Source organism: Cloeon dipterum, chromosome X (genome assembly GCF_949628265.1).
Source record: "Cloeon dipterum chromosome X, ieCloDipt1.1, whole genome shotgun sequence".
Classification (NCBI taxonomy): domain Eukaryota; kingdom Metazoa; phylum Arthropoda; class Insecta; order Ephemeroptera; family Baetidae; genus Cloeon; species Cloeon dipterum.
In genome coordinates, this window is record NC_088790.1 from 9473785 (window position 1) to 9486203 (window position 12419).

The 12419-nt window shown below is 40.0% G+C and overlaps 1 protein-coding gene across 4 annotated transcripts in view; it reads left to right on the forward strand.

Moving 5' to 3' along the window:
* Positions 1-12419, forward strand: part of Gfrl (Glial cell line-derived neurotrophic family receptor-like) — a 91738-nt gene that overhangs the window by 71660 nt on the left and 7659 nt on the right. For 3 of the 4 annotated variants that reach the window (XM_065493334.1, XM_065493336.1, XM_065493337.1), the window contains exons 7-13: positions 5680-5902; positions 6195-6332; positions 7535-7740; positions 8764-9156; positions 10482-10546; positions 10637-10841; positions 11531-11703. In XM_065493334.1, the coding sequence (XP_065349406.1) occupies positions 5680-5902; positions 6195-6332; positions 7535-7740; positions 8764-9156; positions 10482-10546; positions 10637-10841; positions 11531-11703 (1403 nt within the window). The remainder of the gene's footprint in view (positions 1-5679; positions 5903-6194; positions 6333-7534; positions 7741-8763; positions 9157-10481; positions 10547-10636; positions 10842-11530; positions 11704-12419) is intronic. The other variant, XM_065493335.1, reaches the window with a different exon arrangement.

A 12419-nucleotide genomic window follows, 5' to 3' on the forward strand; every position in this document is an offset into this window, starting at 1 on the left:
TATCGAGCAATTCCATTTTTTTCTGCTTTACAGTAAGGAAAAAAACAAATTAATTAATCACACGTCATGTGAATAATTTAATTTTAATGTTTAATTTGAAAGAAGCCAAAAATTTATCTTAGTTCAAAGATAAAAAAGGTATTATAATTTTATGAAAAAAATACCAACAATAGTTGATTACAATTTTCATCTGGGTTTAGTAGTATTTGTTTGGTTAGTTATTATCACTTTATTAAAAAAAACTCCCCTTGGACAAAAAAATTGCAAAGAATCAAGCTGTTGTAAGAATAAAAATAAATTAATACTGGCTCATTTTTTGCTTATACATTTTTCAATATATTTCACATTGTTCGTAAAAATACCATTTTGCAGGGGAATCCGAGTTTTTTGGCAGTAAATACCAACAGAGAAACTGTACATGCTCGGCCTGAAATACTGATTTGTAAAATTTTGTAGCCAGCTTGTTTCACTTCCCTTCCCTTGCTGCTATTCGCGAGTTTGAGCATCTGCTCACGCGGATTATTGCTTCCTGACTTGGCGCGGCGCGATCTCCGGTTGCTGCTGTTTTTTAATAAATTCGGCCGAGTGTCCCGCGCTCGCATTTTCATGTGTCGTTAAACCCACTAGCTTCCTTTTCTCGATTCGAAATTTAATTTCAATGCACCCTCTTGGAGGAGGCAGCGAATGCGAACGGAAAGCTGTTATGTGAAGCTTTGCGGAAGCTGATCGGCGTCGTTTTTTCGCCGCCTCTTTTGTCTCATATTACGGCATTATTGGTGCGCATTCAATAAGCACGAGAGTGAAAGAGCGAAATTCGCTCCATCTCGAGCTCACTCTGCAGCAACGTTGCTTATGTACAATCGAAAATCCATCATCGGCGACCAAGAAAATCGCTCTTTGTATTTATCACGGCTTGCTTGCTTCTTTTAATGTCACACTGAACGTTCGCTTTGTTTGTTATACGTGTTGGCGACGCCTCGTCAGCGGAAAATTACACTTTTTCAAGCGGCATGAATCGCAGTCGATTGTAATATTTTGCGTTGTACGTGGTGAAAGATGATGCTCGCTGAATCGAAAGCGGATTGCAGTTTCGAGCAATGCTCCGTGAAGCTGGGATTTTATAAGAAATTCCTCTGGTTGAAAATTTAGCTGAAGCGCAAGCAGTCACTTTTTCAGACTTTTTGCTTGTCAAATTTGTTCGCCGTTGAAACAAAATGTGCATAATACTCTAATTTAGGATGCCGTTTGAACATAACGTACGTAAAAGAATCACCGTTAGTAAATAACATAGAACTCTTTAAATTGGATGTATTAAAAAGAAACCTTTTCTTGACCAAAAACTGGCAACATTTAAAAAAAATAAATTAGCTCTTGAAACTAGTTTTTTACGGCTCAATTGAGTGTTTTGACAAGAAAATAAAGTAAACAAGAATCAGATTTTTCTCTTGAGTGTACCTTTCCAAATTTTTGTTGTCAGTTGCATTTTTGACTCAGCTATCCTGATATTTAATTCACGTTTTTACCTTTCAAAGGTTTATTACCTTTGTGAATCACTTTAGCTGTGTTTCAGCTTTTTTCCATCGCAAAAATACATTTGTAAGCTTCACTTTGCAAAAAGATTCCTAAGGATTGAGCGTTCAACATTCACGGACAGCCTTCTCTAAACAGTTGCAACAGATTTGCTAGCTCTGACAGAGACAGTTTGCGTCCATAAAACCTTTTACGACACAAATCAATACCTTGATGTCCCTGCGTCACCATATCTTCAAAATAATAACATGTCGCATCACAAGTCGAGGGAGCGCTGAAGAATAATGGTTTTTCGAAACGGCAAAAGGAATAAAAATAGGCTCGTTGCGCTCAATGCTTTTGATCCGACCTCAAAAATCGCTCGTCTAACCGTGAGCCTGAATAAATAAAGGCCTAATTAATTAACACCCGGCGGCTTTATTTATAATTCATTTAAATATCGACTATTCGTGCAACCACTCGCGGAATGAGGGGGTGGGGGCGTTCAATAAATTCATGCCAGCGCGTGCATTATTAAATTCGACGAGAGCTGAGCTGCTCTCTGTATGTGTGTGTGCGTTTTATGCCGCGTCACCTTTCGCCAGGGAGCCGGACGTGAAAAATTAATATATCGATCGTTTTTCATAGAGACACATGTGGATAATTCCTGCACACAAAAGATTCACGGGCACAAAAGAATTCGCCGGCATTCCGTCCAAAATTAGCTTTTGAACTGGAGATTTTGAGTCGTTTGATGTTACAAAGAGCATAAAATGTTTTTATTTCCACGGTGATTTTAGCATTTTCTCCGTTGTTCGAGGCATTTCACTATTTACGAGCAAGTGTTTCTGATAAATATGTGGTTTTTTGAAAATTAATTTGAAGCTTTTAAATTTAAGCCATTGAAAATTCCTTTTGATTGTAATTAGGCGTTTCTTTAACGTTTACGTTGATTACTACAGGAGAGTTCTCATCCCTTGGAAATCACTTCCATTTGACTCCTTATAAAATCTCATTAACTGCAATTCACTTTTCATGTGCTTAAAGCAATTTAGAAGTATAAAACGGGCTGCTCACTTTCCCTCGTGGCAAATAGAGTCGGGTTCTGTGTCACGAAAACGTAATTGCGTGTCGTGCGTCGTAATTTTGCGGCTTGTTAAGCGAGTTTCTCGAGCGGTGGCAACTTTCGAAATTAGCAGCCCGAGTTTTAATCAATACGAGTCGGAATCGCATTAAATCGCATACGGCGAAAGTCAGATGCAGCACGGCAAGTCATTTCCAAGTAGTGCTAGCTGATGATGAGTTACTCGCCTGTTTGTCTAGTTATGAGCACGGAACAATACAGGGCGCGAACCGAGTAAATTAGTCTTGCTTGCCGCCGACTAGCTCCACTCACTCTCGGCTATAATTTGTCTTGGAACGACGGCGAAACACGACCGCAATTTCCCTCTCTTTTCTCGAGAGAGAGAGAGAGAGAGAGAGAGAGAGAGAGAGAGAGAGAGAGAGAGAGAGAGAGAGCACACGGCCCGACGAGTCGAGTTTCAAACAGAGTTAGCAAATGTATGCAAGCCCGCCTGTCGTTAGTACCACGCAGGTTGCATACCGGCGTTTGCTGCAGGCGCTTCGCTCTCGCGAAGCGGTAAGAAACGGGGGCTCTTCAATTAGCAAAGCCTCGTTTGCCGGATGAAAACTAAAAGTTGGAAGTTAATTTAAAGTTAAAGTTGAAATTCCCTATCAAGAATTAATAATTAGTGGATTAACTTCAGTTCATAAAATATTGCAGAAACGCACTTACTAGACTTTAATGAATAACAAAATCCACGGAAAACTCTTGAAATGTCAAAAAGTTAAAGCCATAACAAAAACAAAATATCACGCCAGCTCTGACTCAAAAATTGAGTTGCATAAAAGCTTTCCTAAGGAACTGCCTCCAATTTAAATATTGAAGATTACGTTTTTGGGGATCAACAATTGATTCTAAGCACTGCCATCAATTTACAAACAATCACTGAATGATTCAGGTGAAAATAAATGTGCCAAATTTTTTTAGATCAACTTGTTCAAGGTCGGTAAACTTATTGTTCTATCAAAGAGGTAAAATAATTGAAATTATAGGATTAAATGTGAACCTGAGATGGAATGTACCTACTCTCTTAACAAAAGGTACTCTATGTAATTATGGAAAAATAATGAAAAATTTTAACCTCCAGAAAATGTAAATTGCTTATTAGTAAAAACGAAATCGCCATAAATTAGGCTTTTCACGTTTTTTGCTGTACTTATTTATTAATAAAACGCTTTAATCTTAAACTCGTAAAAAGAAATTCCGACATAGTGATAGAATCTTAGTACCCTGGCGTGACATGCGTGCTTTTTTCTGGCGAGTCCCGTTCCCTGGCTGTTCGCTAAAGCGGCGCCCATGGCCAATTTAAGTCGGCTCGCGAGATAGAGATCTATCGGGCCGCCGAGTTAATTCCATGTTCACCACGGAAACACGGCTCGAGATCGGGATTTAGTAAAAATGATGCTGTTGTTCGTGTACGCGTGCACGTGTTTTGGAGGGTGAAAGGGGTGGGCGAGCACTGCATTGGCACCGCCGGCTGCATGCATGGCGCTGGCCCAATTTGTGTTCGGTGCAAGAGTCGTGTTTCAATTTGTTGTTTATTTCTCGGATATTTATGCCTGGTCGTCCGACTAGAAATTAGTGACCCGAACAATGCACGCCATCGACTCTTTCGCGGCGCGGGCTATTCACTCTGCATGAAATATAATTGAACGAACGAAAAATTCAAATAGACAACGTAACCTCTTGTTAATTTTTAAATCATAGATTTCTAGAGAATTTCCCTACTCAAATCAATAACATCAGTGTAATTTCGACCCGAGGATATCATCCAGCCTCGTCGAACTGCACTGCTTACAAATCCTGTTTAATTTTAAGAGCGCCAGCTGCAGCTTCAGAGTCCCCGCCATTTCAATGTCTGGCTCAATGTGTCGGTTGATCCAATTAACTGGGCAAATATTAGCCGCTCGCTCGGTCGGAATTCACGCTCAAGCGAATAGCCCCAGTGTATTTATTTATGACTGGTGCTGCGGAATGCATGAGCAAACTAACTAAAACACGAGGGATGCATAATTCATCTCGCCCGGCCCGTTTATTTGCCTATTACGGCGCTTTAATTTGCCTGCTAATTATTAATGCATCGCTTAATTTGGTTTGCTGCCGGCCAATTTCCACTGCCGGCGTAAAAAAGACTGCAATCTCTGCACCGATAAACGAAATGAACGTCGCAAATAAAGTGGCACGCGCCTTTAATTCCGTCCTTCGGCCCGACTCCTCGGCATTGGCGAGCGGTAAAGCAGTATCGCACGCCGCAGCCAGTGTGTGTGTTTGTGTCATAATCCAGGCCTTGTGTGTGCGCATAAATATGGTTTAGAGCCTAGATGTTATTAGCTGCAGGCAGCCGAGCCAATACATGCTTATACCTGTGCAGAACAACACTCTCGCTGGTAGGGCAGCCAAAATTTTAATGTGGCGCAACCGCGAAAACCACTCCTTGCCAGGGGTAGTGGATTTCAGCTCGCATGTGGGCACGTGAATGTTTTGCATTAGTTCTCATGCATGCCGCGTGCTGTGTTTTATTGAATGAAATTTATGAGTGGTCCGTGAACGTAATTAAAGAAAATGACAAGTGAATGTGCAAACGTTTTAAAACCAGCAACTAAAATATTTTGTTTGAAATATCAACATGAAAAATGATGCTAAATAAAAAAAACAAGAAGTATATATATGAACATGTTTTCCGAATTTTTTAAAAATGAAATAAATGCTGCTATAAAATCGTGATTTATTCCCTCAAAAACACAACTGATGTTGGACGAGAATATGAAATCAAACACAAATACAAGGCAAGCCTAGTAAACATTCATGCAACACCACCGAATTCTGGATTTTCATTATTTGGGACCTTTCATTCTGTTTGATCATCAAATAATGTAGGATTCTAGTTAGCATCTTGCATGTCCTTTTCATACCATCCTGTGACGAACTAGTCTGATGTAACATTAGCTATTTTCAGCATGATGAAGATGTATGTGACACATAATTTGCCCCTAACTATCAAGAAGTTCGTTCAGTCAATAATTTTGTCCTTCTACTGTATGTTGCAGTTGCAGACAACGAGATGTCCCGCACCTTCAGCTTCCAGAGCACGTGCCACCTGGCGCTGGACATGTGCAACAACAACTACAACTGCCGCTCGGCGCTACTGCCTGTGCTGCAGTACTGCGACGCGAGCCGCTGCGCCAGGGACGCCTGCATGGCCGCCATGCAGACCTTTTACCGCTCCGTCGACCTCAAGTGGAGCCTCGAGGTCGCCTTCTGCCTCTGCAAGTCAGTACAATGCTGGTGGCGCCATCTGCTTGCAACTCCCATTGCTGACAAATTTCAGAATACATTTTTTGAAGTTATAATAAAATTAAAATTTACTATCGTGTCATAAGAATCAGTTTATATATACAACAAATAATTTGAATTATTTCATTGTCAATCAAGAACAATCTTAGAGTAAAATTTTAATTTGTCACTTCCCTTGGAAAACTATGAAATAAATTATTCAGCGTTTATAAACGAACTCACGTTCTCATATCCATTTGGTGCGTGTGCGTGTTTGCTCGTTCCACAGGAAAACAGACAATAAACACGACGAGTGTCTGATTGCTCAAGAGCAGTTGCACCCAATGTGCGCGCAGAGGGTGGACGGAGCGGCCATCCCCACCTGTCACTCGCTGGCCGAGGTGTGTCGCGAGGAGGCGGGTTGCAGGTATGCTTATTCTGTCTCTCGTTCTCTCTCTCTCTCTCTCTCTCTCTCTCTCTCTCTCTCTCTCTCTCTCTCTTTCTCTCTCTCACTATACGCGCGCGTGTGTATTTTCATACAAATGTACGGCACTTGCAATGTAGCTGCTCTCTGTAATTATACGCGCGTGTGCGCCCTTCTCGCTTCGTTTTTTGCCATTCCGCCCGGGCACGCAAAATAACAAGCCGGCTGCTGCATTTGAATTACAAAACACGTCACACGCGCGCCTCCCGGTTTTGAGCGACCTGTTTTAAATGTCAGCCGTGTGAAAAAACGATGCAAAAAGGAGCCTCCGCGAGGTAGAGATCGGCTGGTTTTTACTCGTGTTGAAATCCAAAAGATTTTTCATTCTAAAAACACGCGTAATCATCCTTTTTAGAGGTATAATTCGGAATTACTTGCCCGTGATTTTCATCCATCGTTCTCAAAATCGTTTAGTCAGGAGTTTTCAAAATTTTAGTGGGAATTTACTCCTCTCTCTTAAACAAAATAAGTGTCTATAATTGGAAGTTATTAAATTTTTACTAAATTCATTTAATACTTTGTAATTAATCTAAGATCAGAGAGTTAGTAAAAAGTAAATTTTACTGAAGAAATGTTAAAATTCAAAATTTAGCCACAGCTAAAACAAATCTCTTGTAGGTGCATGTTTTCCTCGAAAAACTTCAATTTAGTCCATTATTTCATGTAATTTATTTTTATCTCGCTCCTCTCAAGGATAGTTTTTAGTTTTTTATAACACAGAACCTGTCTTTTAATTAAGTTTTTTCTAGAGTAAAACAATGAAGGTTGCTTTTATTATACAATTAAAACTTCATCATGGTTGTGATAAAAATGTAATTTCCCCTTCTTTTATTACAGCCACCCTAATTCTTGTTTACAAAAACGACAGAAATTATTCAGACACATCATTTTTTGCTAATATTTTGTTTAGTTAAACTTTTTGGCTAATTGTTGTAATTTTTTGCTTTCAAGAACTAGGGTGGCAGTGATCGCCGAAATGTTAAGAGGAAATTCAAATTATCTACCGTAACAAGGATGAAGTCTAAATATATATTTATAACCATTTTTTTAAATTTATCAAAAAGCCGTCTAATATAGTAAATTTCCTTTTTTAATAACGTAGAAGTTGACAAATATTTGCCTCTAAATTAACTGTTAATTTTCAGAGTGAAATTAGAGTACTACGAACAATCGTGTGCGGTGGACAGCGTGACGAAAAAGTGCGCCGGTTCGCCGTCTGAGTGTCGGAAAGCGATGCTCGGCATCTTGGGCACGAGTCTGAGGTCCAGCTGCGCCTGCAAGGGCACCGACTTCTCCCAGCTCTACGACTGCCTCGGCTGGCAAAGACTGCTCTGGGTCAACCCCTGCGTAGGTCAGTATGAACGCGTGCCGAAGCGAATTGGCATGCCGCAGAAAAAGCGCGGAGGACTGCTGGAAAATTGAATGGTTAAAGCAATAAAAGCGGCACTTATTCTTCAAGAAATAAGCCGCTATTAAAAGTTTGCCAAAGAGAGGCGCGGCCGTGGGTAGTTAGACAAAGAAGCAGCAGCCACGGCACTTTAAGGCGGCTGGCTGTTTAATTGGAAAAACGATTGTTTCAATTGCTTGTGATAACTTTACGCGCGCACGAGAGGAAACCAATTTCGCGCTTCTCGCGCCGCTTTCATTCTCCCAACTTCTAGAGTTCTTTGCAGCGTAAATCATCGCTGGAGAGCCATAAAACTATGCACAGCTTTTTGCATTCTTCATCCTCAGTAAAACTGCGCGAGACTCCTTTTTTATTTCCAGTCACGTTCTAAAAAGATGATTTTAGTTTATATTTTACTTTTACGTTGGTTATAACTTTTGGGTTTTATTCGTTTCCTGGAATTTACCATTCTCGAATGATTTTATTTTCAATATTTTGTTATTCTTGTTTTATTTTTAATATTTAATAGAATATTCCTGAAACACTTCAGAAATGAAATTGTTTTAAAAATAAGTGTGTTAAATTTTAATCAACTATCATGATCTAAAATATGTACATTACGGCATGGACAAAATATAAATTATTCTGCTTCGAATCTTGATAATCCCTGGTCTTTTAGTAATATCAATCTGCCAAGAAATTATGACCCTCAAAATTCTCACTTTTCAAAAACATTTTACCTTTGGAAAGGTAAGGAGAGACCTATATAATGCAAATTTCCTGTTCAAATTGATATAGCCTATGATTTTCCTAGAAATTTAATGTCCGAAAAAATCAACCAAAATAAAAAAATAGCCTAATCTCCCAAAAGTATGCCTTTAATATTCATATTTACTTTGGGCCTTCAAGGTTGTTAGGTTCCGGAATAAAAAAATGCCGCTCTTCACATGAAAATGGTAACTTTCTAAGCGGAAAACCATGTTGCAGTCGAATCCCAGAGAGACTTCCAAGCCAGCAAAATAGCGGCAATGCTGCCGCCCCCGACGACGGCACCGCCGCCGCCCCCTCCGCCACCGGTGCAGACGCCGGCGTGGACCCCGATGCCGCAGCCCACGCCCCCAACGTTTGGCGTGCCACGGACGCCGCCCCCGACAGCAGCCTCCACGATGCCGACGCTGACCCGCCCCACGAGGCCGACGGCGCCGCCAGCGGTTCCCGTGCCAGCGTCGCTGCCCACGACGTCGACGACGACTACGACGACGACAACCACCACCACGACCACCACGCAGGCCGCGGTGGTCACCACGGAGGCCACCGAGCCGACCACCACCCCCACAACTACCACGACCACCCTACCCACTACAACGACCGAACCGCCAAGTGAGTGTTTATAAATTATTAATCAATGCACACATTTACTAAAAGAAAGAAAACAACGGAATTCGTTCTTCTCCCTTTAAAATTGACGTATTTCTTGTGACTTTTATTCTAGTTTCCTTATTTTATTGATTTTTGCTTTACTCACTAAAACGTTATAAAGGATGTAAACTCAGAAATGAACAACAATAGTAAATAAAAAAATTAGTATTTCATCCAAACATTGTCTAAGTCCACCAAGGATACACCTGTGTCCCCCCTTAACAAGGGCAGATTTTTTCGATTTTTTCCTCGAATGTGTTAACTGTTGCGATGATAACCTGGACCACCAGTTTTAAATTTTAATTCGAGAAATTCTTTGTTAACAACCTTTTGAATCAATTTAAAAATACAATTTAAGTTCAATCGCAATGATTTTTGGTATATTCTCACCCTTGACGAGATGAATCGATCGTCATTGGGTAATTTTTGGCTTTTCAAAATTCTCATGGAAATAACCATAGAGGTTACACCGGGTGCCTCTTGCTTTTCAAAATTTAATTTAATAAGTGCATATTCATATTGCTGATAATATTTGTCAGGGCATTTTAATTTTATATTGTTTATTTGCGTTCGCGAATTTTACAAACAGTAAATCAATTCGGAACAATATTTTGATCACATATTACAATTTGTTTTAAAAAATTTCCTCAAAGATCCAAAAACCAACAAAAAATTAATTTTATCAATTTTTACAAAAGCTAAAACTTAATTTAATTTATATCAAAATGACTGTATTCTAATTTGATTGACCTAACTAACAAGCTATTGATGCGGTGACAAAGTGAAGATTTAATTAAGCTTGGTTCATTTCGTCTCTTAACCTCCCCTTGTGAGTAGAAAATGGCATTCTGTTCTAGTTAGCCCATTTTCCAGTATTTTCCAGACGAATTGTTGGTTTTGCCGTTATTTCCATCTGCGAGCTTCGCGAACAATTAACATTGTTTCATTGCTCATTAAGAATGAGTGCCAAAGGGCATAGAAAGAGACGACGTCCCTGCCACGTCTTCTCCGCCTCTCCGTCGCCCCGAGTCTCATTAACAAAGCTCTTACATGCAGTTGTTTCCTCCGTTTCGCGCACAAAGCGGCAATATTGAAAAGCAAGAAATTATACCGGGTGATATTGCCGTAAATCTCACTTACCTTTGATCTAATTTTAATTTAAGTGACTGTCACAAAGGAAGCAATTTTCTGCACAAAGCAAAAACAATTAAAAATTTCCGCCCGTGTAACAAAGAAACACAGTTCTCCAGAAGCAGTGAAATTATCTCACTCCGTGTAATTTTCAGAGTTCTGCATCGTTCAGCGGCCGCAGCAAAAGGACCAGTACATCCTAGAGGGCACTGGCAAAAGGGTGAGTGAACGCACAAACGGCGCTAAAACAACTCGACACCCGCGAGCGCGTGAGATTCTAAAAACCTGTTTTGTTTCCATTCCGCCGCAGCTGTACCGTGAGAATGAGGAGGAGTGCTCAGAGCTGTGCCAGTGCAACGAGGGTGAGCAGCTGGTGTGCAACACCCTGTGCGTCCAGCGGGCGCCGTGCAAGACTGATTTAGCATTTTATAACCACGCGGCACCCGCCTACCAGGCATACAGGGGCCTCTGCAAGTGCTACTCAGGAAGATTCATCTGCATGCGGCCCACCCCAGGTGAAACGCAGCAAAATTCTCCCATAAAATGGAAAAAAAATGCTTCAACAAAACATTACAAATTTTCAGTCTTCCAAGGGAAAAATTTATTGCTCTATAAATTGCCCGTATTATTAAATTCTCTAAATTGTTTACTTTAAACTTACAGGATAAAAAAGAATAAAATATACAAAAATTTAACTTTTGGGACCATTATACAGATTTAAATTTGATGGGTACATATATAAACCAGCAACTTAAATAAGTTAATACAATCATCGTGGTACTTAATATTTTTATGAATCTATTTTTAGAATCAAACAAAAAACGGAAAGTCGTGAAAATCTAAACCGTAATTTTACCATATATCAAATTCACATTTCATAACAGTGCCCTGGACAAGGATTGCGTGTTTTAATCAAAATTCTAATCATCAGTCCACCAGCTCTCTATAAAATTTCATAATCAGGATTGCAAGCAGAATCGATAAAGCTCACAAATTACCGTCGTCGTCGCTGGTGCGCGGCTAATGAGCAGAAAAATTTCGATCCGATATTCGTTGGCAAATATTATTAATCCTCTTTCCAGCGCGTCGCCCCCGCGCAAGCCTCGATCCCGACGTGGAATGGGATTAGGCTGCGTGCTCTCTGCTCCTCGTCGAGCAATTAGCCCGAGCAATTTTAAACGAGCTCTCCACCCGCATTTTGCAGACTCGTACAGCTTGCCACACGGCGTCTTTTTGTTCCTCGGCTACAGCGAGGTGGACGAGAATCTGCTGAAGCCGCACATCAACCTCACCATTCACGACTCCGTCGAGGCGCTGCAACACGTCATGCGCTTCGAACCCTCCTCGCCCTCGAAGGTGCGCCAGCAAAAATTTCAGGTTTCGATCTCAAATCTCTAACTCGAGTTTTTCCTTACGTTTTCTATTTTATTTTTGCACAAAAAGGTTCCCCTAGAAAATTTAAAAACTATATTAGAAATGAAAACTAAAGTAAATTTCTAAAGAAATGACGTTTAACTCATTGACGGGGATAGTAAAAATGTTCATTCTCCACACTTCTTACTGTTGCTCTGGTATTAGTCTCAAACAGTTAGATGAAATTTTTAAAAATCCCCTTTTTTCATAAATAACTTATATTAATTTAAATCGACCAGTTGCCGTGATTATAAACGAATATATGATTAATTTGCATAAAGTGATAAACTGTTTAAATGATAGTGGTTTGAACCGTACGAAGACAAAAATGTTTTAATTTGAAAACGAAGAAAAAATATCGCGGTTTTCCTACCATACAAACGATTGACTTTTGGATTTTAAATAAAATTATGACACACTAAATTAAAAATAGAATTAGAGCCGGAGTAACCTAAACGCCAGTTTCAAACATTTGAAAACGCTACATTTCAGTTTTCAGTCAAAATTCTTGCAAATACAGCCCTGCACAGTTTGAAAATTTCCACTTTTTTATTTCAGCACAATTTTGGACTTTACAATCACGATAAGCAAATTAGGAGTAAAGTGTAGGCACATTAGTGGCAGATTTGATGCCAGTCCGTTCAGATTTATTTCCTTTAGCATGCTGTTGAAATTTTCAT